Raw genomic sequence first — 26124 nt, 5'->3', positions numbered from 1 at the left:
ATGCAGGCAGGCGTCTCTGCAGCAGGAGGCTGGTTTTCATCCATGTGAGAAGGTGCTTTGCTTTGAAAAGAGCAGAGCTCACCTCATGTCCTGTGCTCGACCTCCCTAGAGGTTTGGGTCTGTCTGAGCAAGGGTAGCTGGGGCTTCCCAGGTGCGCTAGTGGTAATGAATCCGCCTGCCAATGCAGGAGACATAAGAGACATGGGTTCGATCCCTGGGTTAGGAAGATCTCCTGGAGGAGGGCATAGCAACACACTTCATACTCTTGCCTGGAGAATCCCAAGGACAGAGGACCTGGTGGGCTTCAGAGTACAGTCTATAGGGTTCCAAAGAGTCAGACATGACTGAAGCATGCACACGTGAGCAAGGCTAATCTAGGGGTGAACTCCCTGCTGACTGTCACCTCTCAGCTACCCCTCCAGACTACCCAGCTACAACCCCAGGCTATATGCGCCCCACACTAGCCTCGCTTTGGGGTGTGACAGTGCTGGCCAAGTTCCCAGGCCGGGCTCACTGGTTTTTGGCTCACAAGAAGCTCCATCAACTTAATCATTTGGATTTAACTGGTTCCAGTACAATCTCTATGACAGGAGCCCTCCATCCCCCTTAAAAGTCTCTTTTAGGCATTTCTCAGCGGCGGGGGGCGGGGGGCTGGTCCTCAGAGAGAGTCTTACAGAAACTCAGAGACCTCCCACTTCCTGTGCTTTAAGTCGGTTGCCCAGGAAGCCCCACCAGCGTGCCCCTGTCTGCACCACCACTGCCCAGCCTGCCTCGTGCAGCCACAGAGCCATGTGGGGGGTGCAGCCACATGGTGCGGCGACCACCTCTGGGTGCCGAGGTCCCTGCAGCCAGACTATGCTCCAGGTAGGGCTGAGGTGATGGTCACACTTTCTCCCCAGGGCCCCACAGTGGGTACTGCTGGGACCCTGCACTTCCCAGAGCTCTGTGTGGAAACAGCCCCTCCAGCAGCTGTCCCCAGCCTCCCCCTGGGGTGGGAGTCCCAGGCTCCCCTCCCTCTGCCCTGTGTGATAACCAAGGGTCACAAACCACCCAGTGCAAAGGCTCCAAACAGCCAGTTAGATTCTGGATTCAGGGTCTGGCTCAGCGGGTTTCTGCTGGACTCATTCATGGGTCTACAGTCAGTTCTCAGGTTGGCCGGGAGCTGATAATCCAAGCCAGCCTCGCCTGTGAGTCTGCTGGTCAGCAGGCTGTCCAATGGGCATCTTACATTCTGGCAGGCTGACCAGGGCATTGTCACCCAGTGGCGGGGCTCCCAAGAGCAGCAGGAGGATTCGGCTCCAGTGGGTGAGCCCCTTCTGAGGCCCCAGCTTTTTCGGATGTCTTATTATCCAAAGTCACGTGGCCACTCCAGATTCAAGGGCTGGTGAAATAGACTCTGCTTCTGGATGGGAGGGGCTAAGCATCACTAAGCAAGGATGAGGACGCAGCAAGGAGAATTTGAGGGCGATTTTGCAATCTACTGTGTGTTCCTAACCCCTCTCACAAACCTCCTTGTAGCCCCTCTTCCCTACAGGCAAATCCAGGCCTACAGGCAGAGCCCTGCTGGCTCTACAGGCGGGACCAAAAACCCCAGGTCCAGCCAGGGAGACCCTCTCTGCAGCCTTCCTTGCTCATCTATTTCCCTGCATCGCTTAAGCATCTCTGTGTTTGGCTGGACTGCCAGCTCACATACAGGGACCAGGACTGGCTCACCATGGCCAGGCAGCCCCAGGACCCAGCCAGTCCTCTGGAAGGGGTAAGTGCTTACCACCTTGGCTTGCAGATACGGACTCAGCCATTTGTGTCAAAGTTGCTCTGTAGGTGGGCAGGGCTGAGAGTGACCTCATAGGGCATCTCGCCCACCTTCACGCCTTAAGGATCAGGGTCCTGGTGCTTTCCTGTTGCCCCTACTTCTCACATGACCACTGAAATAAGGACAACAGCCATCCTGAGTTGGGGACTGTGCTGAGTGTCTCGTAGAATCACCCAACTAATCTCTTCAACAATCTTCTTAGCTAAGACCCATCACCCACAGTTTATTGAGGAGGAAGCTGAGGCTCAGAGAAGTTGGGTAACTTGCCCAGTGCCACATAGTGAGTCAAGTTTAAGAAAGCCAGGAATGGAACCTAGACTTCTGCATCCACATTCCCAATCTCTATATACATGCTATTGGATAATAAGCACCACAATAAATATCAGAAGTGACCCCCGCCACATTTGTTTAGTGCTAAACTGTCGCCCGGGCTTCCCTGGTAGCTCAGCTGGTAAAGAATCTGCCTGCAATGCAGGAGACCCCGGTTTGGTTCCTGGGTTGGGAAGATCCCCTGGAGAAGGGATACGCTACCCACACCAGTATTCATGGGCTTCCCTAGTGGCTCAGATGGTAAAGAATCTGCCTATAATGCGGGAGACCTGGGTTCGATCCCTGGGTTGGGAAGATTCTCTAAAGGAGGGCATGGCAACACACTCCAGTATTCTTGCCTGGAGAATCCCCATGGACAGAGGAGCCTGTTGGGCTACAGTCTATGGGGTTGCAAAGAGTCGGACATGACTTAGCGACTAAGCACAGCACAGCAAATAGTCCCCCAAGGGCCCCAGAGTTCATGGCCTCCTCTGCCCCTTGGAATTGCCTTGTTAAACAAAAGCACCTTTTCGTCTCAAAATGGGGAAGTCAGGGGACCCAGGCTTCTGATTTTGAAGTCCACATGCACTTCTTTTCTTTCTTCACTGCACAATTTCTAACTGGCTGTTCATGCTTGGGGATATTTGCTTGGCAATGTTACAGAGGCAGGACCAGCTAAGGCCTTTAGAGTTGAAGAAATGAAAAAATGATGTATCCTCTCATGTAAACTGAAAAAAGAAAAAAACCATGAAACAAGAAAGTCACTGTTGTGTTGAAATGAAAATTGCTGCCTTCTAGACTTTTAAACTGCAACATTCAGGACTAGTCTGTCCAAGTTGAACTTTTCCAGATACTATTCGGGGGCGGCTGCCGGCCCATTGGGACCTGCAGTACTGTGTGTCACAGGGACTTATGTACATCTCCCAGCATTTTAACCATCACCTGTTTGGAGAATGGGACTCAGTGAGATGCCAGGCACTCAACCCTTCCTTCCCCATGGCAGAAATCCAGAGGGACAAGATGGTCAGAGTGTGGGCATGACTCTTGGGCTCAATCAGCCGCCACCTTGCCTTCAAAGAGCTTTGGTTGTGCAGAGAATGAAGCCAGGATGCTGTGATAGTCCAGGGTGATGTCCAAGAATAGGGGTAGTGGTAACAGTTTGGGGCAGCAGTGTGTGGTGTGGCCTGGCTGTGCACTTAGCTACCAGCCTATCTGGTCCCCTTCTGTTTCCTGAACCTGCCTCTCCTCCATATTGTTTCCTGACATCCCCCTGCCACATCCTCCTCTACTTGAGGTTGGCCAGACTCAGGGACTCTTGGCTACCAAGAACCCTGATGAGCATGGAGCTTAAAAAGGGAAGAGACTGCGAAGAGGTAGGTAGGCAGCCAGCCAGCCTGGGAGACTTGGCAGTCACAGGAGGGGAGTGGGAAGGGGCTGCCGGAAGGGAAGGGTGAGGGGGACGGGGGGAGACAAGGCACTGAGAAGGAAGGGTAGACAGGTGTCAGGTCAGGAGAGTGAGCAGTCACAGGTCACTCCAGTCCTGCAGGTGGCGCGGACAGGCTAGGTGGCCACTGGGGACATGGTCTGTGGGTGATTTCATGAAGAGTTGAAAGCAACTCCCTGACAGTAACCCAGGAGACAGGCAGTTGTGAACGTCAGAGAGGATTCAGTAGCTTGCAGCTGGGTAGAAGGAGAACCCATCCCCCCAGGAGATTTCTCTCCAGGACACAAGCCACAGAAACCAATTTCCCTGCGCTGGGACGCAACACTCCTACCTCTGAATTTTGTTCATTTTATCAAGATTTTGAAATGTGGTAAATAAAGTTACACCAATGAATAGCCTCGCGCAACATGGCAAATGCAATAAAGGTGAAAGCAATAAAAGGTGGAGAGACCAGCCACTAGGCACCGATATGACTCCTAAGAAATAAAAGTAATTATCACCTGCACAACCCGGCCAGCCCATTCCTCGTGCACGAAAGAAAACCATTTCAGAACTTTATTTCCTATATTGAGTGTTGATAATTGGATGTATTTATAAGTCTCTCTGGAAGAAAACAGCTTGTGATTTCAAGATGAGAAAACAGTCTTCCAAACAGTGAAAAACAATATATCCCCCATTTTCACACACACACACACACACACACACACACACACACACACAAAGAGCTTGTTTCCTCCTCTGTTTTTAAGGTGCTGTTGGAATGATTTGCCTTTCCGAAGGCACGGTTCCATTTCTCATCTTGAATTGCCTCATAGACCCTGGCAGAGCACACAGAGGGGACCACTTCATCTGAGCCGGTGACGGGGCTTCCTAGGGAAGGCCCCCGGGGCTGCTGCCTGCCTCTTTTCTGCAGGAAGATGGATACCCAGGTGGGCTGGGCGGGGCCAGCGAGGGCAAGAGGAGTGTGAGGTGGCGTGGGGGCTCCTCGGGGGGCTGAGGGATGGTGGTGACAGTTGTGGCGTGGCCTGGAGGAGGCAGCAGGCCAGGCTGGCCCCCGGAGTCGGAGAGCTACGGCTGCTGCTGCTGCTGACGTTGCAGAGGCTGAGGGCTGGGATCTGCCAGAACCATGATGGAGAGGTGGCCTCCTGGGCATTTCATTTCCATCAGACGCCTTGCTTCCCCACTCGGGAAGAGGTTGGGTTAGACTATACCACCCCCGCCTCCCCTTCTCACAACCCTCTCTTCTTTCTGTTCAGTCTGTTTACTACTGGTTTTCTGAGCCCCATCTTCCATTGTCAGAAAAAACAGAAACACAGAAACCTCACATGCCACCCCGTGTGGGGTGTCACCCTCTGAGGCTGGTGCCCCCATACAGCTGGCACAGAGCCTCTTGCCAGCTCCTCCAGCCCCAGACATGGACTCAGACCCCACTGCTCTTCTGCTCAGAAGCCCTCAGTAAACCCCCACTCATCACATACCCCCTGCTCTAGGCCCTCCCAGATGGTGGGCTCCTTGGGGATAATGCTGGGGGCCCCTCTTCCTCCTCTGCTCCCAGACCTCCAGGATCTGCACGTGGGACAGCTTGATAGCAGGGGCAGAGCCAGCATCCAATGTGGTGACAGAGAGCCTTCCGGCAGACCAGCATCCTCAGTATGTAGTAGAAGATGGAACGCGCCCAGGTCCTGGCTCTTCCAGGGATGCCCCCGTGAGGCCCCGAGTCAGAGTCTGGCCAGTGGCCACCTTCGGCCAACCATCTCCAGGCAGCCAGCTTTCAGTAGTGTCCATGGAGCTGCAGGAGCATGGTGCCTGGGTCAAGCAGGGTGGGCAGAGCAGGGAAACCTGGCAGGACATGTTCTCACAGGGACAAAGGGAGCCCTGGGAGATCCAAGGAGAAGGTTTCCTGGGGCCAAGTTCCTTTGTGGGCTCTGGCTGGGGCGGGGCACTTCTCGAGAGTCACAATGCCCCGGCCACCGGACCGGCTGAGCGCAAACACCTCTCAGCCACTTGTAGGTCACAACGAGGGACGACTATTTCAGCCAAGGGTCTGTGACCTCAGAGGGGACGCTGCGTGAGGCCTGAGAGTGCTGGCTGGAGCTCTCCCTTGCTGATTTATACACTCTCACTCCAACCCTCTAAAATCAATCTTTCCCCAATTGCCTCCTGGCTCCCAGCAGTGTTCAGGGTCGGCCCTGCATGAGTAACTATGCAATCTTCTCCCATTCCCAGGGCTGCTTCTCTTGGAGCCCCTGCCAGAGCCCTGATAAGGAAGGGGTGGGAGTGGGGGCAGCCCTGCCAGAGCCTCTGATGGGGAGGGGTGAGCAGTGGCGAGCAGCCCTCTGTGCCAGGCTCACTGGCAGGGCAAGCCCACCATCCAGACAGATATGGGTGGGCAGGAATTAGGGGCAGCCCTCTCCCTCCAGGACTGCCCGCAAACAAGGGCATTCCACTCAGTCAGTAGGTGCCCTCCCCCTATTATTTTGTGACTGTTTAGGATAATTACTTCTTTTTCATATTAATAAACGCTCAGAGCTGGCAGCTGGCTTAATTCTGACATATTTTCTGTCAAAAGAAAAGGTGGAGGGGTGGTGATTAGCTCCGGGGCAGGTTTTCCTTCCACAAAAGAGCATGAGAAGCTCATTCTGCTCAGTCTTTGTTGTTTTTAAAAACTGTCTCTTATTAGAGAATCAAGTTTCTCCAGCTGACGGTAGAAAACTGCTTAATGGAAAAGAGGGTGGGGGAGTCCACATTCTCAGGGCGCTGGGCTGGGCAGTGGGTGTGGCGCTTGCATCTCTGCTCAGCTCCCTGGAAACGGACAAGAGGGCAGATAGATCCTCTCTGGGGTCCTGCCTGGAGGAAGTGGGAGGCGGGAGGAAGGATGGGGGTCCCTTCCTTCCATCAAGTTTCCTTGGCTTTATCTGGGTCAGGGAGGTGGGGAGGGCTGTCTGGAGGAGCCGCAGTCTTCCATATGACTTTGGCCATTTTAGTTGTGCCACAGGCTGAAGGTGACTGGATGTTTGCTTGTGAAGTCCAACAGCAGCCCCATGAGGCAAGAACCATTAGCTCCCACCTGACAGATGAGGAAACCAGGGATGGCGCTGGGACTGGAAGCAGGCATGCTTCAAGTCACCCACCCTGCTTATGCTTTGATTTGCCCTCTCCACCTATTTAAGCACAAGCTGGAATCAAGATTGCCGGGAGAAATATCCATAACCTCAGATATGCAGATGACACCACCCTTATGGCAGAAAGTGAAGAGGAACTCAAAAGCCTCTTGATGAAAGTGAAAGTGGAGAGTGAAAAAGTTAGCTTGAAGCTCAACATTCAGAAAACGAAGATCATGGCATCCGGTCCCATCACTTCATGGCAAATAGATGGGGAAACAGTGGCAGACTTTATTTTTAGGGGCTCCAAAATCACTGCAGATGGTGACTGCAGCCATGAAATTAAAAGACGCTTACTCCTTGGAAGGAAAGTTATGACCAACCTAGATAGCATATTGAAAAGTAGAGACATTACTTTGCCAACAAAGGTTCATCTAGTCAAGGCTATGGTTTTTCCTGTGGTCATGTATGGATGTGAGAGTTGGACTGTGAAGAAGGCTGAATGCCAAAGAATTGATGCTTTTGAACTGTGGTGTTGGAGAAGATTCTTGAGAGTCCCTTGGACTGCAAGGAGATCCAACCAGTCCATTCTGAAGGAGATCAGCCCTGGGATTTCTTTGGAAGGAATGATGCTAAAGCTGAAACTCCAGTACTTTGGCCACCTCATGTGAAGAGTTGACTCATTGGAAAAGACTCTGATTCTGAGAGGGATTGGGGGCAGGAGGAGAAGGGGACGACAGAGGATGAGATGGCTGGAAGGCATCACTGACTCGATAGACGTGAGTCTGAGTGAACTCCTGGAGTTGGTGATGGACAGGGAGACCTGGCGTGCTGTGATTCATGGGGTCACAAAGAGTCGGACACGACTGAGCGACTGAACTGAACTGAACTGAACCTATTTAAGTGGCTGCTCTCTTCCCAGCTTTGTGGGGGCAAACAGCAGCTGTTTCTCTGTCTCACAGTCCCCGGTGGTTCTTTAGCTCAGCCACAGTGACCCACATCCTCGTCCTGACAAAGAAACAAGAGGCACCCCAAATGCCAGGTCTTCAGACAGAAGCTACTTCCAGCTGTGAGATAGCTAGGGGCTGTGGGCATGTGCTGTGCTCATCCTCCTGTCCACCCACATCTGCACAACCTCGTGTGGCCCAGGACTCAAGGGGTACCCCTTCCCACCAGTCCTGAGCCCCTTCCTTTACTGAGCAGGCGTGAGTTACTCCTAAGTCTGCATGAACTCAGCCCCTGTGTGAATTTGGGTGAGTTATTTATCTCTCCGAGCCTCAGTTTCCTCATCTGTAAAATGGTATTAAGGACAAAGCCTACTTCACAGGGCTATTGCAAGTATTCAGTAAACTGACATTTGCAAAGCACTGGGGCACAGTAAGTGCTCTATACCTGTTAGTGTTACTATTATTCTAAGGTACCAGCAGCGTAGGGAGCTGCCTTGTGTCAACTACAAATTGGCACTTAACAAGAGCATTGCCAACAACTGAACGACAAAGGCATTTGCCATCTACCTCCATGGAGATTGAACCCCACGCTGCCATAGCTGTTGACCTTCAACAACCCCTGAGGGAGTTCAGGTTGGAGTGAGGCACTCCTTGCTCCAGGGAATCTGGTGGGATACGTCTTTAGATAGCTGGATGTTTTTAGAAACAGATTTTTATGATCTCAATTCTTGCATCTTCTCCTGTTTAGAGAAGCACTGAGTCCCTTTATGGTGACATCAGATCTTCATGACTAACAAAAACCCTTTAGTAAAATGAGTGCTTCAGGGTATTGAATGCCCCCTTCACCAAAACCTTATATATTGACCTTCCCCCACTGCTGCTTTGGAACAGTCTCTCAGAGCTATCTGAGACGCTGCCTCCCAGGCTGCAGTCCTCATTTTGTTCCAAATAAAACTTAACTTGTAACTCTCAACTGTGCATCTTCTTTAGTCAACACTTGGAATATCTACTCACCATTCCCCTTCCTGCCCCACTTCTCAACTCTTTGGAAGACCCTGCACCCAACAAGAGTGCACAGCAGGGCAAAGGCGGGGAGGGGGGGGGTGGGCGGGGGAGGGGGGAAGTGACCCTCTGATAGATTCTCCATCCTGAACTGTGCTCTCCCTGTGGCTACTTCTCCCTATCCCTACTCACTGGCCACCCTGCCTTCAGGTTCTTCTCCACCATGCAATTGAGTGAGCTTAGAAAGGTCCCAACAGATCTAACTCCCTAGCCCCGTTTTCAAGGCAGTGCAAGATCTGACCCTTGCTCACCTCTGAGGCTGCACCTCCCCTCTTTCCTGGACACTGAACTTTTAGGTTACTTCATTTGCCCTGGCCTTTGCTCAAGCCATTTCCCTTCTTAAGCCAACCACTGTCACCTCTGCCCGTTACTAGACTGGGTCAGAGGCTCCTCTCTCAAGGTGTCTTTCCCCCTGGGCAGGCTGAGACGTCGAGTCAAGGGCAGCATCAAGGTATTCACTGCCTTGGGTATGTTCGCTTCTACTTTGAAAAGGCCTCTCTGTCCGCACCCCAGCCGCACCCGTCTCCTACGGGCGACCAGACAGATTCTCCACCTCCTCCAGGGCTCCACCTCCTCCAGGGCTCCGCCCCTCCGGGTCGGCGGGGAGCCCTTCGCCAGAGGGGACTGGACAGGGGCTCTCGGCCCCGCCCATCAAGCCCCGCCCTGGCCCCGCCCATCCAGTCCCGCCCCCCCGAAATGGGACCTGGTAGGGCTCAGCTGACGCCCCATTTCACGTGACGCTGGAGCTGGGGAAGCATGGCGGCGGCCACCGGGTGAGTGCTGCCGCTGTCCCTGGCCCTTGGCCGGCGGCGCGGAGCGGGGGCCTTGGGCCTGCCGATTGGACAGCGGGTGAGAGCCCCGCGCTGCCAGGCCGCGTACCTGCCGGGCGTGCAGTATGGCCGTGGGCAGCGCGCTTCTTCGCGCGGGTCGGTCCTCCGAGCGCTGGGCGTCTGGCTGCGAATCCCCTCCCTGGCCGCTGCCCATTGCCTTCAGGGCCGCCGTGGCGCTCAGGCCCCACCCGCGTGTGTGGTGTCCCCACTGTACGGCCGAGTTGGGTCTCGGATCCACGCTCGCGTTCAGTCACGGAACTCCGATGGGAAGGCCGCGTTGCCAGGGTGCTGGGGACCTGGGGATCTGGGGAAGAGGCAGCATTTGAGATGGCCTTGGAATCCTCTCCCCTAGCTAGGCAATTCCACTCTTCCTTCAGGGCCCAGATGGGACCTCCTCAGAGAAGCCTTCTCGAAGTACTTTTCCCACTCTTAGCTGCTGCTGCTAAGTCAGTTCAGTCGTGTCCGACTCTGTGTGACCCCATAGACGACAGCCCACCAGGCTCACCCGTCCCTGGGATTGTCCAGGCAAGAACACTGAAGTGGGTTGCCATTTCCTTCTCCAATGCATGAAAGTGAAAAGTGAAAGTGAAGTAACTCAGTCGTGTCCGACTCTTGGCGACCCCATGGACTACAGCCCATCAGGCTCCTCGGTCCATGGGATTTTCCAGGCAAGAGTACTGGAGTGGGGTGCCATTGCCTTCTCCACTCTTAGCACCACTTGGTAAATAATATAGTACCTTAAAAAAAAAAAAAACCAACGAACCTGTTCTTGTCTTCTCTCCGTTTAGAGTGTGAGATCAGGGCCTTTGTCTCCTTCACCCCTGGCCTCATTTGCCTTGCACACATGCCTCATAAATTCTGCCCAATAGAAGAATGGTGAGTTGTCTTGGTGGAAGAAAGTGTGGACAGATGGGCCCACTGAAGCGTTGGGGAGTGTCCCAGATGAAGGAACATTCCAAACAAAGGTTGAGAGTGTTCCAGGGACAGGGGACAATGGCGTGTGTCCCTGTGCTGGAGGGCATGGTGTCCTAGCTGGCTTTTCTAGACTTTGTCCTAAGGGACTGGGACATTCCAAGGGTTTTAATCTGCTCAGATCTGCCTTTTAGATAACTATCTTCTGAGCTATGTGTGAGTTCAGGGCAAGACCTGGGCCTGGAGATGCTGGAGCTGGAAAGGGGTGTGGTAGATAGAGCGAAGGCATTGCCCTAGATGCTAGGCCAGAACTGAGATCAGAGTGGGGAAACTGGTGAACTAAATGGGTGTCTCTCTTTGGAAGGTAGGGAGAATGGCAACAGAAAATGGCCCCCTTAGTTGGCCCCCGAGGTTGGGAGAGCTTAGGACATACAGATCAAACACATAATAGGCCCCTGCTGTATTCCAGAAAGTGTACTGGGCCTACCCCTAGGCGTTCACAGGCCACCTGGGTATATGTCATCCATCTGTCTGCCTCTAGTCTTGATGAGTGCCTTGGACGGGCACGGGTTCTGAGCTCAGGGGAGAGTGTGGGTGGGCTTCACTCCCTGGATGGCATTTGTGCTAGTCCTTGAGTAACCCTCAGGCAGATAACTGTGCTTGCTAAGTCTCACATGAATGTCACGGAATCCTTGAGTACCCCTCAGGCAGATAACTGTGCTTGCTGTTTCACATGAATGTCACGGAATCCAGGGTCAGATCCTTGAACCCAGCCTGTGACCCTGTCTTAAAGAGCAGAGTGAGCAGTAGGTGCGGGCCACCCAGATGTGGTTCTATTCCCACTGTATCTGGGCTACCGTGTGGTCACAGGGAGTTCCAGTTGCTACATTTGGGTTCAGGGCTCCGTGCTGGTTTGAGGTCTGCTGTGCTACCAAAGGTACAATGAGCCAGGCTGGTGATTGGATGGGCATGAGCCTAAAGCTGGCTGAATCCTGGAGGGAAGGACTTTATAGCAAAGCTGATTCTCTGGGCCATGTGCAGTAAAAACTGACTGACAGAGGTCTTGGAGAGGTGTGTAATTGGCAGGGAGACCTGAGAGGTAGCTTCCAGAGCTTGACAGGCCCTCCTTGGCAAGAACCACCCTAGGCTGGTATTGGTTGCCCTGCTGGACACTTGGAACCCAGCAACTTCCTTAGGTGGAAGAGGCTTTGAGTGTGTTTCCAGCAAAGCTGTGTCCTAGTATGTCTGGGGACCTTGAAGAATGGCTTTACTGCTGTCATTATAGTTCTTCAAGGTCCCCAGACATACTCAGGGCATATCAGAGCATCAGGCATAATGAGGCACCGTGCCACCGAGTCATAGCCACAGGCTCCCCAGGAGTTGAATTTGGTTGCCTATAGAGTCCTCCCTGAACATGGAGCTTCCCTGGTGGCTCAGTGGTAAAGAATCCACCTGCCAATGCAGGAGATGTGGATTTGCTCCCTGCATTGGGAAGATGTCCTGGAGAAGGAAATAGCAACCCACTCCAGTATTCTTGCCTGGGAAATCCCATGGAGCCTGGTGGGCTACAGTCCATGGGGTCTCAAAGAATTGAGCACGACTTAACGACTAAACAACAAGAGTCCTTCCAGATCCTGGGCCCAGGGAGGCCAGGAGGCTGAGGTGCTTTTTTGTGCTCCATGTGATTTGGGGAGCAGTGGAAGCCCTATGCTAGCATCTCAGGTTCAACTGGAAACTTGAACTGCTACTCTGAGGAGTGTTTCAGGGTTGATCCTGCTTTGCCCTACCAGCCTGGGCGAGGACTTCAAGATTGAGACAGGGTTCCACAGCCCCCAGAGGGTCTGCTGTGAAGTCACCTCCACACCCCCACCTCCATCCCAGGACACTTGGTGGAAGGTGTCTTCTCCTTGAGTCAAGCTTTGCATGGACAGAATTGAAACTGCTCAGCTTTAGCCAGAGCTGCTGTATCGGTACCCTCCTGGCTTTTTCCTTTCTCCTCCTCCCTCTGGCCATTCGCTGGCTGGCCCTGGACTGCCCTCCTCCTCTCACATATTGTTCTCATACTTGCAGGCTCAGCTCAGGTGGTACCTCCTAGAAGCCTTTCCTGACCTCCTTCCCCCCACCGCCTCCCTGATTTGGACCTCCAGTCAAAGCTTCCTTCTCAGAACTTCAGAGAATCCCAGTTTTTCCCTGCTGGCAGGATGCTTTTCTGCATCTGCATGCCTGCCCATAGTGGTCAGGTGAGGGGTTGCTCCCCTTCATGCCTCTGCTGGCATCCTTAAGCCCAGGGACTACTTCAGTGTGTGTCTCTAGGGCCCCGTGGCCGCCTTGTGATTGGTTCTGGGTGACATGGTACCTAATGATTGCTCTATATTGGTCCAGCATGCCATCCTGCGTTCCATGGAGCCCTCAGAAATTGAGGAAGGGAGCTGTGGGCGGGAGTGGGGACAGAACTCTGAACAGGATGAAGGAATATCTTTAAGCTCTGTGAGTGACACTGGGGGTGGAGGGCTGCTGCCCAGAAGGCTTTTGCCCAGCGAGGAGCAGCAGGTGAGCTGTCCTGGATATGTCCCTGTGGGTTCATAGGTCACACTGGAGTCAGCATTTCTGGAGAGCAAGTATCTGGAGGAGTTAGATTCTGAATCAGAGCCTGTCTCCACCCTGATATGAACCTTGTGCTCTTGGAGAAGAGACAATGGGCTGACCTTGGGGGCTGGGGTGAGGGGTGGGTCTGTGGGAGGCAGACTGGCTAATGAGGGCCCCTTTGCTCTCCCAGGCCCTGTCTGAGGCCTGGTCTGCCTCCACACAGGTCCCTGGGTGTGCTTAGCCCTGCTGACCTTCCTCAGGAGAAGGGTAGGCAAGGGTGGGAGATGCCGGCCAGCTGCTGGGAGGCCCCTTCAGCCAGGGTGAGACGGCCAGCCTTGCTGTCAGTCAGCCAGAGGGTTCAGTGCCTGGCCTGAGCTGGAGGCTGTGGCTGAGGAATTAGGCTGGTCCTTGGCTGGCCTCTCTTGCTGGGAGCTTAGCAGCATGGCCCCATTCAGAAGTGGTGTCACATCACAGGGCAAGGATGTTGTTCTTATCCATGCTATGGACCCATGGGCATCCATGAGACCTTTTTATCCCTCCCAGCATGATTCCCAGGTGGCTCAGTGATAAAGAATCCACCTGCCAATGCAGAAGATGCAGGTTCAATCCCTGGGTCGGAAAGGTCCCCTGGAGAAGGAAATGGCAATCTACTCCAGTATTCTTGCCTGGGAAATCCCATGGACACAGGAGCCTGGCATGCTGTCGTCCATGGGGTTGCAAAGAGTCGGACACGACTGAGCGGCTAAACAACAACAACAACATGATGAAATAAACTACAGAGGAGGACTTCCCCGGTGGCTCAGACGGCAAAGCGTCTGTCTACAGTGCAGGAGACCTGGGTTCGATCCCTGGGTTGGGAAGATTTCCGGGAGAAGGAAATGGCAACCCACTCAGTACTCTTGCCTTGAAAATCCCGTGGATGGAGGAGCTTGGTGCAGGCTACTGTCCATGGGGTCGCAAAGAGTCGGGCACGACTGAGCAAATTCACTTCACTTCACAAGGAGAACCAATTATATAGGAACACAGTTACTAAGATGTTAGGAAACAAATTTGTGGTATAGTAATATATGCTTCTTTATTAACACCTTAAATAGTAAAAGCAGCAGGTCTAATCTTAATGTTGAAGTAGTGATGAGTAAAAGTGGTAATCTTGAGATATGGTGACATCAATAAGGTGACATGAAAATACTTCTGATTTCTGTTGATAGATTCTTGCACTGCTGATACTGTTGTGGCTTTTGCTTATGTTAATAACTGAAGAAAATGTTAATTTGAAAGAGAGATTAGAGAAAATAAAGATATAACTTTTTTTTTTCCCATTCAAGTAAGTGGAGTCCCTAAACTCTGTGCATTAATCCCTTGGGTGAGAACCCAGCAGGTAGCCATTGAGGGAAAGGAGAGGTGGCTCGGTACTGAATTGGGGGACAGGAGAGGTTTTCCTGGGCATCAGTGTCACACCTTCCATGGGGCAGGTCACTGGCTGTTTCCTGGGCTCTGGCTGTTGACGGGGTGGGCTGGCCCATGAGGGCTAGAGCTTGTTCTGTGGGTCTCTGTGATACCCTGGAGTCTTTATCTGCCAGCCCCTACTATCTCCCCGGGGCGTTGCCCCTGCCCTTGGCTGCCTGCAGTAAAATGTGCCTTATTTACACTTGGACTTGGAGATGACCTGGCTTTTGCCTTTTAAATTCCAGATGCCAGTTAGCAAAAGCTCCAGCAGAAACCAGGTGGGGATGTTTTATTAGTGCTGCTTTTGCTGAACTTGCAGGGAGAAGCCACCTGTGATGGCTCTGAGCCCAACATTCTCTCTGAGGGTTGGTTTATGCCATGAGAAATCAAAGGGCATGTCTCTATACCCCTGGATTCTGGGGTGCCCTGCAGTAATAAATGACTGCAGCCGTCGGCCTGCCTGGGGGCTCTGGCCAGGCTGCCCTTCTCTGTTCTGGCTGAGCCCATGCAGGATTAGGTAGTATTGTCGATTTCCTTTGCAGCAGCAGCTCATGCTCCCAGGGAGGGTAGCTTGTCGAGTTTCCTGTCTTGACCTGGACTGCTTGGCCCTTGGGCCAGAAAACTCCTGTCCAGGTGCCCTGGGGAGTTTAGGTCTCTCAGAAAGTTCTGGATAAGATGAAGTGAAAGTCGTTCAGTTGCGTCCAACTCTTTTCGACCCCACAGACTGTAGCCTTCCAGGCTCCTCCGTCCATGGAATTCTCCAGGCCAGAATACTGGAGTGGGTAGCCATTCCATTCTTCAGGGGGATCTTCCCAACCCAGGGATCAAACCCAGATCTCCCGCATTGTGGGAGGATTCTTTACCGTTTGAGCCACCAAGGAAGCCCAGATCAGATGACGCCTAGCCCTTCTGAGAGCCTTCCAGGTTCCAGGGATCCAGGGATGCAGTGTCAGCTGGTTTTGTTGTTGTTTCGTTGCTAAGTCATGTCCGACTCTTTTGCAACCCCATGGACTGTAGCCCACCAGGCTATTCCATCCTTGGGATTTTCCAGGCAAGAATACTGGAGTGAGTTGCCATTTTCCTTCTCCAGGGGAGCTTCCCAACCCAGGGATCGAGCTCACATCTTCTGTATCACAGGCGGATTCTTTACCACTGAGCCACCCCAGGAATTGGTACCTGGTGTGTTTAAGGAGGGAGGTGGGGCGGGGGTAGGCAGAGGGAGCTTAGGTGGGTGGGCTCTGCAGGCTGGGGGCCGAGGCTGGGCATTTTTAGGCACTGGTGCTGTTGAGGCTGCATGGGTCTAGGCAGCTTTGGCCGGGGCCTCTGCAGCGGTGCTGCCCCTTCTGTGCTGTCAGGAGTCCAAAAAGACGAGGCTCTTTCCTGAGCCCACCCTGGCTTTGCTGAGTGAGGGGAAAGAATTGGGGAACACAGGGACTCTGTGCAGGGGTGCTGGTGGCTGCACTTTCAGTTCCTGACGGCATGGCCAGCTGGGATGCTGGCCTGTTTGTGAGCCGTCACCCCTTCCTTTCATCCTGGTGCTGAGCATGGCAGGCAAGTGGCCTGGCTGAGAGGAAGCCCTGGCCCCTTGTGTCCACCCTCAGGCTCTAGTCCCGTCAGCATGTTGGGGTGGGCAGGACCTCCCTACCCTTCCTGGACAGGCTGGTCCAAGGGTGGGGCTTCCTTCCCCTCTGGGGCTGATGTGGCAGCTTTGCACAGCTGTGTGGGTGGCCCCACGCTACGACAGTTGCTCACTCAGCAAATCTTTATTGAGCACTTGCCACATGCCCAGCACAGAGCTTGATGTGGAGCGGCACGGACCAGAGCAGACCCAGCTCTCTGGGCTCGTGGGGTTTCTGTTCTAGTGGACGGAGGCAGACCTCACCCATGAGCACCGTCTCTCACTGCAGCCCCAGGCAGCGCCCCCTCTCTCTGGGCTGTCCCTGCCCTCCTGGACCTCCGCTGGCCAGAGAGCCTGCAGGGCCTCCCCCCGCACAGGTCACAGGCCCCTGCCTAACTCCTGCCCCCTGGCCCCGACCTTGCTGGCCGCCAGCCCACGCACTGGGACTACCCTTCCTCCATTTAGTCATTCATACAGTGCTGTTTTGGGCTTCGCAGGTGACGCCAGTGATAAAGAACCCACCTGCCAGTGCAGGAGATGTAACAGACCTGGGCTTGATCCCTGGGTGTGGAAGATCCCCTGGAGGAGGGCATGGCAACCCTACTCCAGTATTCTTGCCTGGAGAATCCCATGGACACAGGAGCTTGGTGGGCTACGGTCCATAGGGTCGCAAGGAGTTGGACACAACTGAAGTGACTTAGCATGCATGCAGCACTGTTTTAGGGGCCTGGAAGGAGGCGGTCCCCACCCTCACGGAGCTTACATTTTACCTGGGGAGACAACGAGCAAGTAAACTATTAGTCAGTGATGCGTGCTCTAGAGAGGTGGGAAGAGGATAGGTTTGGGTGGGGTTGTTGGAAAAGCTTTGGGGAAGAGGGGGTTTTTCTGCAGAGGCCTGGATGAAGCGAGAACATGAACCTGGTCGGCACTGGGAGAGGGAACAGGAAGGTCCCAGGTGGGAGTGTTCTTGGGCTTTAGGGAAGAGTATGATGCCTGTGCGACCCGCCTCAGCACCTTGTGGCTGGGAGGAAGTCTGCACAGGGTTCTAAGTGCGCTGGGGCAGCCAGGACATGGGGAACGGCTGGGTGACTCTTGAGAGGACTTTATTGCACAGAGAGAGAAGTAGATGCTGGTGGGTGTAGGGGTCAAGGGGTGTATTTTTAACTTATTTATTTTAAAGATGGGTGAGGTTCCTGTACATCTGAATGCTGAGAATGGTCCCCAGAGGGGAAAATTGATGCTGGAGCAATTCAGGGGATTGGGGGGGTGGGGAGAAACATGAGGGGTAGCACAGGCCATGCCCAGGTGGAGGGGAAACCTCAGCCCAAAGGCCGCAACTTCCAAGTCCATCTTGTCATGGTTCCCCCTCAGTCATTTGGCACATACAGGCCTGGCTCGCTCAGTGCCTGGTGCTGAGTGCCGTGTGTGTGTGTGTGTGTGTGTGTGTGTGTGTGTGTGTGTGTGTCTTGTGCTGAGTGCCGTGTGTGTGGTGTGTGTGTGTGTTGAGGACAGGAAGGTGTCCCAGCTCAGGTGAGGAACAGCCTGGGCTGCCGGGTCTGTGACCTACAGAGAAGATGCAGCCTGCAGACATGTGGGCAGGGATCCAGTGTTGTCTGGGCCAAATATAACATGGATGAGAAGCTCCTTGATGGCAGGAACTGGAGGGTAGGGGATGTGTCTGGGCATCGTTATAGAGTTTCCAACCGTGGGCTCATCTGTCTACTGATTAAACAGACCCAGCTGCTCCTCATCCCACTTGTCTGACGCTCAGGGCCAGGAGGGGAGGGTGTGGCTGACAGCCCCTGTGGTCCATCGGCAGCCCCACGAGGAGCTGTTCCCGGGTCACACGCAGATCGAGCTTGGATCAGCTTGCCACGTACTCGTGGGGGTCTGGTGCCAGGCTGGGCCCTGCGGCCGCCCCAGACTGTGCATAGGACACGTGCCTGGCGGTGCTAATAGAAGCCTGCTCGTGTCTTTGCAGACCCTCATTTTGGCTGGGGAACGAAACCCTGAAGGTGCCGCTGGCACTCTTCGCGCTGAACAGGCAGCGCCTGTGTGAGCGGCTGCGGAAGAACACGGCAGTGCAGGCGGGCTCCGCGGTGGTGCTGCAGGGTGGCGAGGAGACGCAGCGCTACTGCACCGACACCGGCGTGCTCTTCCGCCAGGTGAGCCCTCCCGGCAGCTTCCCGCCTCTCTGGGTGTGCACTGGGCCTCCTGTGGGCCGTCTGCCCTCTTCCAGCATCAGGCTCGGTGGGTCTGGGCAACTCTGCGCTCCTGAGGGACCTGGAGGAGGTTCTCTGAAGGCAGGCCAAGGCTGAGGTCCCCAGGGGGGCCCCACTCCGGAGGGCAGAGCTGTCACCAATTAGCCTCAGCTCTCTCAGATCAGAGTACAGAGGGATGATGTTCCTGGGGAGCAAGCAGGCAAGGCTTCCTGGAGGAGGCAGTATTGGGTGTGGATCCTGAAGGCCAGCATGCATTCTGACGGGTGGAGCTGGGGATGGGTGTTCTAGGTCGGGGAATGGTATCCACAGGACTAGACCCAGACAGTGGGCTGGGCAGCCTTCCCTGGGCCAGGAGAGGTGCTGATGGGGAGGGCCGAGTTCCTGCGACCAGATTGTGCCACAGCAAGGAGAATGGACTGGCGCTGCAGAGGTCCTGGGAGGAGGAGGCATGGGAACAGGGTCTGAGCAGGAGTCCAGCGCCCCGGCATTCATCCCAGCTTCGCCAGTGCTGACCTCTTGGGTTTGGTTTCCTCCCCTGGGAAGTGATCCAGGGGCTCCGCAAGGTTCTAGAGCCCTGGGGGATGGCGGCGGGTGGCCAAGCTGTAGAAAGCCAGCCTGGACGTGATGGCCTCTGGCATCACTCAGTTCCCAGGGACAGGAACAAGGACAGTCATAAGAGGCTCACCCAGGGGGCCCTAGGCTGGCCCCACTTTACAGATGAGGAAACAGGAGCTGGGATTAATTAGAACCCATCTGCCAGCTCCAAGTCTCCCAGAGCAGGGGTCTGACTGTCGAACATCCAGGTCAGGGAGCAGGCAGAGGAATGGGAAGGGAGCTGAGCATGGATCGCGGGCAGCAAGGCATGGCCTCTGCAGCTGGACAGTGTCCACCCTGTGGGGCACAGGCCTATATCCACTGCTGCGAGCCATGGTGCACGCAGCATCTTCCATGGAAAGAAAGTGTCTCCTACTGGAGGGCTTCCCTCTGCCTCTTCGTTCCTGTCGTCCCCGGGTTGCTGGAGACGTGGAGGTCTAAATAAGTTTTCTCTGCCTCGTCCTGATGCTTCTTGAGGTTTCCATAGTCTGTGGTTTAAAAACCAATCTCCTAAATTCAGCTGTTGGCTCCCTTACTGATGTTTTATGCAAGATTAATTTTAGAAGGGCGCCTCCTCCACTTCATACCTTTACAACGATATTTTAGCTCCATGTTTAATGCTAAACACTGAAGTCATCAGCTGCCCCGGGGGCGGGAGAAGGAAGGAAGAAGTCTTAAATGGAGGAATCTACTTCTGAGCAGATGCCTGGCCTGGGCGTCTTAAGTCAAGGTGGCACCTTGCCTGCCTGCAGGCAGTGGGGGTGGCAGAGAGGTGGGGAGGGACGGAGGGATGCGGGTAGGGCGTTGCCAGATCTGTGATGCTCATGGGCACCCGTGTCTTAACCTGTCTCGTCTGGGATCTGAGGGAAGTGGCCGGGGAGGTGGGGGTGGCGGGTGGGGCTGGGACACGGGCATGAAGCAGGGTCCGAGCAGCCAGCCAGAAGGAAGGAGAAGATGGCAGTTGGTTGGAGGGGGCACAGTGCTGAGATGCAGGGCGGTGTGAGCCTGGGGTCAGACTTTAAGAGCCGGTGAGCCCGAGCCGACTCTCTGGGGTGTGGGAAGGAGGGCGCTCAGACTCTCCACCTCTCTCCTTGTGCTTTAAGTTTCCATCCTGCCGACTGGGTGACCTGCGTCCTTGTTCCCACAGGAGTCCTTCTTTCACTGGGCATTTGGTGTCACCGAGCCGGGCTGCTACGGCGTGATCAACGTGGACACCGGGACGTCGACTCTGTTCGTGCCCAGGCTTCCTCCCAGCCATGCCACCTGGATGGGAAAGTAAGGAGCAGTCTGGGGCTGCGACCGTGCCGGCTGACCACTGGCTGGCTGGCTGGCTGGGGGCGGGGGCAGGGCCTGGCCTGTGAGTGGCAGCGGGGGAGGGTTAGCAAGGGGCAAGGGTTAGTGGGCAAGTGTACTGACAGTCTGCTCTGGGCCGGAGCCCTGTGCCCTTGGATGGGAAGGAGCGTCAGAGCCAGAGCTGCAGACTGTCTTCACGTTTGTTTGGAGGTGCTGTTTGTTAATACTGAAATTCCGGATTCCCAGCTGTGTTGAGATGCCTGAGGCCTTGGCTCTGGGTAGGGGAGACCTTCACTCCTGTGTAGCGTCCATGGGAGGTGGCCCCACCCTGGTGTGCTGGGGTTGGCTCTGGTCAGGGAGGACAGCCTGGGGTCCTTCTCTGAGGCCTGTTACGGATTGCATGCTGTCACGGCGTGCCTCCCATGCGCCGGCCTCTGGGCTAAGCCATGAGGGGCTGAGGATGTAGGTAGGCCCTGGCTCCGGTGGCTCAGCTGGGAGACAGGGTCATGCTCTGGGGCTATGCTGTGTGACAAGCTTGGGGCCAGAGGCCTGGGTGAGGCTGAGAGGCTGCCACACTCATCATCTGGGGTGTCTGCCAGCGTCAGGACCCTTGGCCACATCCACTGCTCCCAGGAGCCATTCCTGCTGGCTCCAAGGTGCTGAGGCGGAGGCTGTACTTAACTGCGTATGCTTGAGGCGATCAGAGGATTCCGCTAGATGCTCTCCACCTTCTAGCGTGTCATTTCTGCCAGGAGAGTGCTTATTCTGGGCTAATGTACAAATTGCAGCCTTGGCTGCCTCGTGGTCCCAACGCTCATTGCCAGGTAGGCTGGCGGGTCTGTGGCTGGTTTGAGTGACAAGGCATCTGTGCAGAGGGCCAGGGTAGGGCCCCCCAACCTCAGTGGGCTTCTCCGGGAAGCAGGTCTGACCACTGTCGGAGCCTCCAATGCCTTATCTGTGGAACAGCCATGATGCCACTCACGAGGCATCACGAGGGCTTTAGTCCATTAGTCACTGTGCATGGTTACACTGTGGGATGGTCACTGTGCCGTGACACTGGAGTGAGGCAGCAAGGGTGCTGGGGACAGGCAGCTGGTAATGTCCACAGTATTTATGGCCATTCCCTATGGAGAGTTGGAATCGTGTCCCTCCTGCCTGACTCGGTCAGGATCTGGGTCACAGCCTCAATGCATAAACGTGCCTGGGTCACTGTGTGACTTCTGAGTGAAGTGAGTGTTAGTTGCTCAGTTGTATCTGACTTTTTGTGACCCCATGGACTGTAGCCCTCCAGACTCCTCTGTCCATGGGATTTCCCAGGCGAGAGTACTGGAGTGGGTAGCCATTCCCTTCTCCAGGGGATCTACCCAACCCAGGAATTGAACCCAGGTCTTCTGCGTGGCAGGCGGATTCTTTACCATCTGAGCCACCAGGGAAGCCTGTGACTTCTGAGGCTAGACTGTAAATTATGCTGTAGTTTCCACCAGGCTCTTGCTCCTCGAGCCCAGCTGCCATGTGGTGAGGAACCCAGACTTACCTGTGTGGAGGGCCCAGAGCCTGGCTGCCAGCCAGCACCACCCGCTGGAGCCTCAGCCCTCTTGAAAGTCTGTCCCGAGCCCTGACCGTCAGGGTCTGTGAGCACGATACATGGTTTTTTACTCCACTGTGGGTCAGGGTGGCTTGTCACAAAGCCCTGGTGACTGCAGGAGTTTCCTGGTGAGAGTTTAGATCTAGTCTGGGTGAGAAGATTCTCCCAGAGCCCTCCCTGCACCCTGAGGTGATCACAGAGCTGTAGCCTCAGCCCTTCCTGCCAGTGGCATGTCCGGGGCCCCTGTGCCTGGGCGGCCCCCGTGGCCTTGGCCTGCCTACCCTCTCAGCCTCCCCATGGCCCTGCCTCCTGGCCCCAGGTGTGCTGAGACGCCCATAGTGTCAGAGATGCAGCCCCATGAGACGTGGGTGTGGACAGTAGTGAGTTTCCATCAGGAGGCGTGGCGGGGCTCTGAAGGTGTCACCACTTCTGACCACTGATGCTACTTACACAGGGCTGACTCTTGCCAGAAGTCAGGGAGTGCCTGTCCATGGGGTGGAGTGGACATCCTCCAGGCTGTGGCTTCTTCCCTGGGGATCCTCCAAACAGCTGAGCAGGTCTCACCCTGCCTCCCCACAGCCAAATGGCATTTGGGGGGTTTTGTTTTGGCTGCTTGGCATGACATGTGGGATCTAGTTCCCCGACTAGGGATCTAACCCTTGTCCCCTGAAGTGAAAGTGCCGAGTCTTAACCACTGGACCACCAGGGATGTCCTAATATGAGGGTTTAAAACTCCAGACCTTACTGGTCAGGGAGCAGCCGTTAGCGGTTGCCTGTTCTAGAGCATAGTCTTCAGTAATACAGGGATGATCTTCTGCACTTTGACCATGGCTGTGTTTCAGAACTGCTGTTAAAAGTTCTTCTCTAATCTGTCCCTGCTTTGCCAGGGCAACTGACTGTGTGGTACGGATTTTGGAGGGTACACATGGGTCTGCAGGGTGCATCTCCCTGTTGGAAAGGCTTTAGGTGGTCTGGGCAGGCCAGATGGAGCAGGCCGGTCCCCAGGGGCATTCTGGCTCCGCAGCAGAGAGCTAGCCCCTTGTCTCTGGCAGACCTGGCTCCCTTCCGTGCCTACCCCATCCAGCCTTCCCCTCTCTCTGCTCTGGTGTGACCTTCTACTAGTCTGCGTGTCCCAAGCCTTCGGGAGAGAAGGCGGCATGTTGGGAACAGGGCAGTGGAAGGGGTGGGCTGTCTGGGGCTGGAGTGGGGAGCGGCCTAGTCTGATGTGCAGAGCTGATCTGACACTCCTGATCAATAGGGCGGGAGCGAGGCTGGCGGGATTACCTGGCCTTTTCGATCAAAACCCACCAGCCTGAACATTTGACCTTCAGCTCCTCAGCTTCCTCCTGAGTCTCTCTCTGATGGCTTTTGAAAATCCTGCTGGCAGATACTGCAATCCGAAGTCGCCCAGGGAAACAGCACCCCCGTCTTCACATTTGCCGCTTCCTGTGTAAACAGCCTGTCCTGTCATCAAGGCTTCAGATGTGAGGGGCCCGTGGGAGCTGGGGGCTCAGGCTGTTCCTCACCCCAGGCCGTTGTGGGGACGGGAATGCAGTAGCTTCTATTTTGTTTTTATTTGGCATTTTTGCTTGTACAAGTCTGGTGGTTTTTTTGATGTGAGAGTGTTTCCTTTCATTTCCGTCAGAATCCAGCTCAGCTGATGGCAGTTTTGGCCCCCGGGCTGTCTGGGGTCCTCTGAGCAGGTGGGAAATTGGCACCCTGGGGAAGCTTCAGCACGGTTGGAGGGTGAGCGACTCTGGGCCAGGTTGGGGGACCCCTCCTAGGACCTCAGCAGCCTGGCTGTGTTCTGCTCCCACCCCTGGCTGAGACCTCTGGCTTGAACGTGAGAGAGTGTGGCTGGCCTGGGGTTTGTAGGGAGGAGGGAGCTGTGTCTGGGGCTGAGGCTCTGCACATGGCACTTCCTGGTGTGGGAACTGACGTGTGTGTGCTGTGTGCTATGGCGTGTGTGGTGTGGTGCGTGTGTGGGGTGTTTTCACAGCCCCTGTCCCCGACCCTGTACACACAGTTGGGTCACAGGATGATGGCTGCCTCAGCCTGTCTGGTGGCCTGGTCCTGGCTCCCTTGCCTTCAGGGTAGTGATGACGGGTGCAGGCCTCCCAGAGGAGGAGGACCAAGGGAAATCCTTTGGCTCTGACCCCAGGCGGTTTGTGAGGAACCTGACCCCAGGCAGCCTGAGGCCTGGTGAGGGGTTTTGCTGGGACACTCAGCCAGGCTCCTCTCCATCACCTCTGCTCCCGACACCAGCCTCTCTGAGAAGTGCCGCCTTGCCCCCAGGATCAGTGACCCGCACTATGGAAAGCCCTGCCCTTCTCTCTCAAGCTAACAGAACCCCGACATGGTTGCCCCCTTCATTCCGGAGCTGGGGCGGGGCTCTGGGCGGTGAGCAGGAGAAGACTGCAGGCAGGCTCCAGCCCCTGGACGTGGATGCTGACGGCTGTAATTCGGCCCTGTTACTGGTTCATTAGCCACGTGCAGGTGGTCAGCTTGCCAGCTAGACCTGTGCTTGGAAATTTCATTTTCTAGAGGGTCCCACTATGTCTGCCCATGGGTGTTAGTTGAAAGCTTCCTTCTCAGGGGAGGCCCCACAGAGGGTGCTGGCACTCACCGCGCCCGCCCTGACCCTGAGTCGCCTGCTGGGCCCAGCTCCAGTGGAGGAGGCCTGCATGGGCCGGGACCGCGGACACTGGCTCCTTCCTGAAGACGTGAACCCCTTTGAGAGGGGGCCCTGCCTCCTCTCTCCTGCCAGAGCTTCCCCTTCCTTTTTTGTAAATTTTTTTTAAATTTTTTTATTATTAATTTTTTATTACCAAAAATATTTTGCATTGAGGTATAGCTGATTAACAATGTTGTGGGAGATTCAGGTCGCCCCTTCCTTTTGAAGGGAGAGTTTCTGGGGTGGGGTTGGCTTCCCTGCTGGCCCAGTCTCTCGCATCCAGTTGCTGCCACTTGGATCTCCCATACGACGGGATCTGGCCAGAGCTGCCCTGCTGGGCTCCAGACTGCAGTCAGGGCAGCGTGCACCTCTCTGTGTGGCCGCAGCCAGCCCAGCGCTCAGTGGGCATGGAGTTGCCCAGGGACCTCTCCTGCAGGGTTCCTGTGGACGTGCCGGTCCTTTTCCTGTCAGTCCCTCTGGTGGCTGGCTTGACATGGTAGCCTGGCACACTTATCTCTTACGGTGCCATTTAAATGATTTTTACTAGAATTGGCCCCAAAACATGAAAAATAAGTACTATTCAAACTTAACTATCCCTGTCCTTTAGGAAGAAATGGCATGCTAAGTGCCAGAGGAGATGCAGTTGGTTATTCCTGCTGACAGCCAGGCCTGTGGCTCGTTGGGTGACTCGGGGCCCTTGAGGCCCGTGTGCACTCTGGACTTGTTGAGGGGGGCAAAGGGCGTTTGGTGGGGCTGACTTCCAAACTCGCTTCCTCCTGGACATCAGAGCAGCAGCGTCTGGCTCTCCTGTGGGCTGGCTGGCCCCTCGTGGCTCCTTGGCTCCTGTGGCAAGTGGAGTGGCCCATCGCTGGTGGGTGAGGGGTGGACAGGCAAGCACACAGCCCTGGGCGACCCATGGGGTCCTAGCTGCCTTGTGCTTCTCTCTCCTTTACTCCCTCCTCCACCCCCTCCACCGGTTCCTCCCTGTTAAGACCTTGACCTCAGGCTGAATACATGGAAATGTTCCCAGGTCTCCAGTCTCCTGGGTTTCTGCTGAATCCTAATTGCCAAGAGCCGCCTACCCCCCGCCCCTCCCTCCCTGCTCCAGCCCCGCACCCGGGCAGGGCCAGCAGGAGCACGGTTCCTGAGGTGTCCCTTGGCAAGATGGCTTGGAAGACCTGGGAGGGTTAGGGTCCCCGACAGGAGGTGAGATGAGAAGCTCGGTGTCCAGGCTAATGGCTGAGACTCCCCTCTGTCGGATCATCCAGGCCGGCCTCGGAAGCAGGCCCTTAGCTCTTCCTGACTCATTTGGGAGTTTGCTTTTGATGCCTGTCACAGCTGGAGCAGATGGAGTGATGGGGGCCCACAGGTGAACTGGGGACCCGCCGAGGATGTTGAGTGTCTGTCCTTAGCTGGGGCTGGAGTCACAGCAGTCAGCAGGAACATGGTGACGACACCAAGGTCCCTACCCTTTGCCCTTCTGGCCTGTGCTTCTGTGTGTGGCTGGCCTGTGCTGAGAGTGTCACCCCGTGGTAGCAAAGGGTCTGCGAGCTCTTGGCAGTAAGCCTTGGAGCCAGGACCTTCAGTGTCCACGCGGGGTGCTTGTCATCAGTTCCTGCCCCATGTAGCTGCTATGGTTGGTGCTAACGGAGGCACCAGACTTTGGCCATTTACCTTTGAGTCCTGTC

At 55.3% G+C, this 26124-nt stretch overlaps 1 protein-coding gene across 2 annotated transcripts in view; it reads left to right on the top strand.

Annotated features, from left to right (window-relative positions):
• The first annotated feature begins 9403 nt into the window (after positions 1–9403).
• PEPD (peptidase D) overlaps positions 9404–26124 on the top strand; it is a 119864-nt gene continuing 103143 nt past the window's right edge. For both annotated transcript variants that reach the window (XM_010814804.4, NM_001080318.2), the window contains exons 1-3: positions 9404–9449; positions 18050–18233; positions 20032–20159. In XM_010814804.4, coding sequence (XP_010813106.1) covers positions 9433–9449; positions 18050–18233; positions 20032–20159 — 329 coding nt within the window. In that variant the 5' untranslated portion in view covers positions 9404–9432. The remainder of the gene's footprint in view (positions 9450–18049; positions 18234–20031; positions 20160–26124) is intronic.

The sequence above is a fragment of the Bos taurus genome, chromosome 18, assembly GCF_002263795.3.
Source record: "Bos taurus isolate L1 Dominette 01449 registration number 42190680 breed Hereford chromosome 18, ARS-UCD2.0, whole genome shotgun sequence".
NCBI lineage: Eukaryota > Metazoa > Chordata > Mammalia > Artiodactyla > Bovidae > Bos > Bos taurus.
This window is presented reverse-complemented; position numbering and strand designations above follow the sequence as displayed.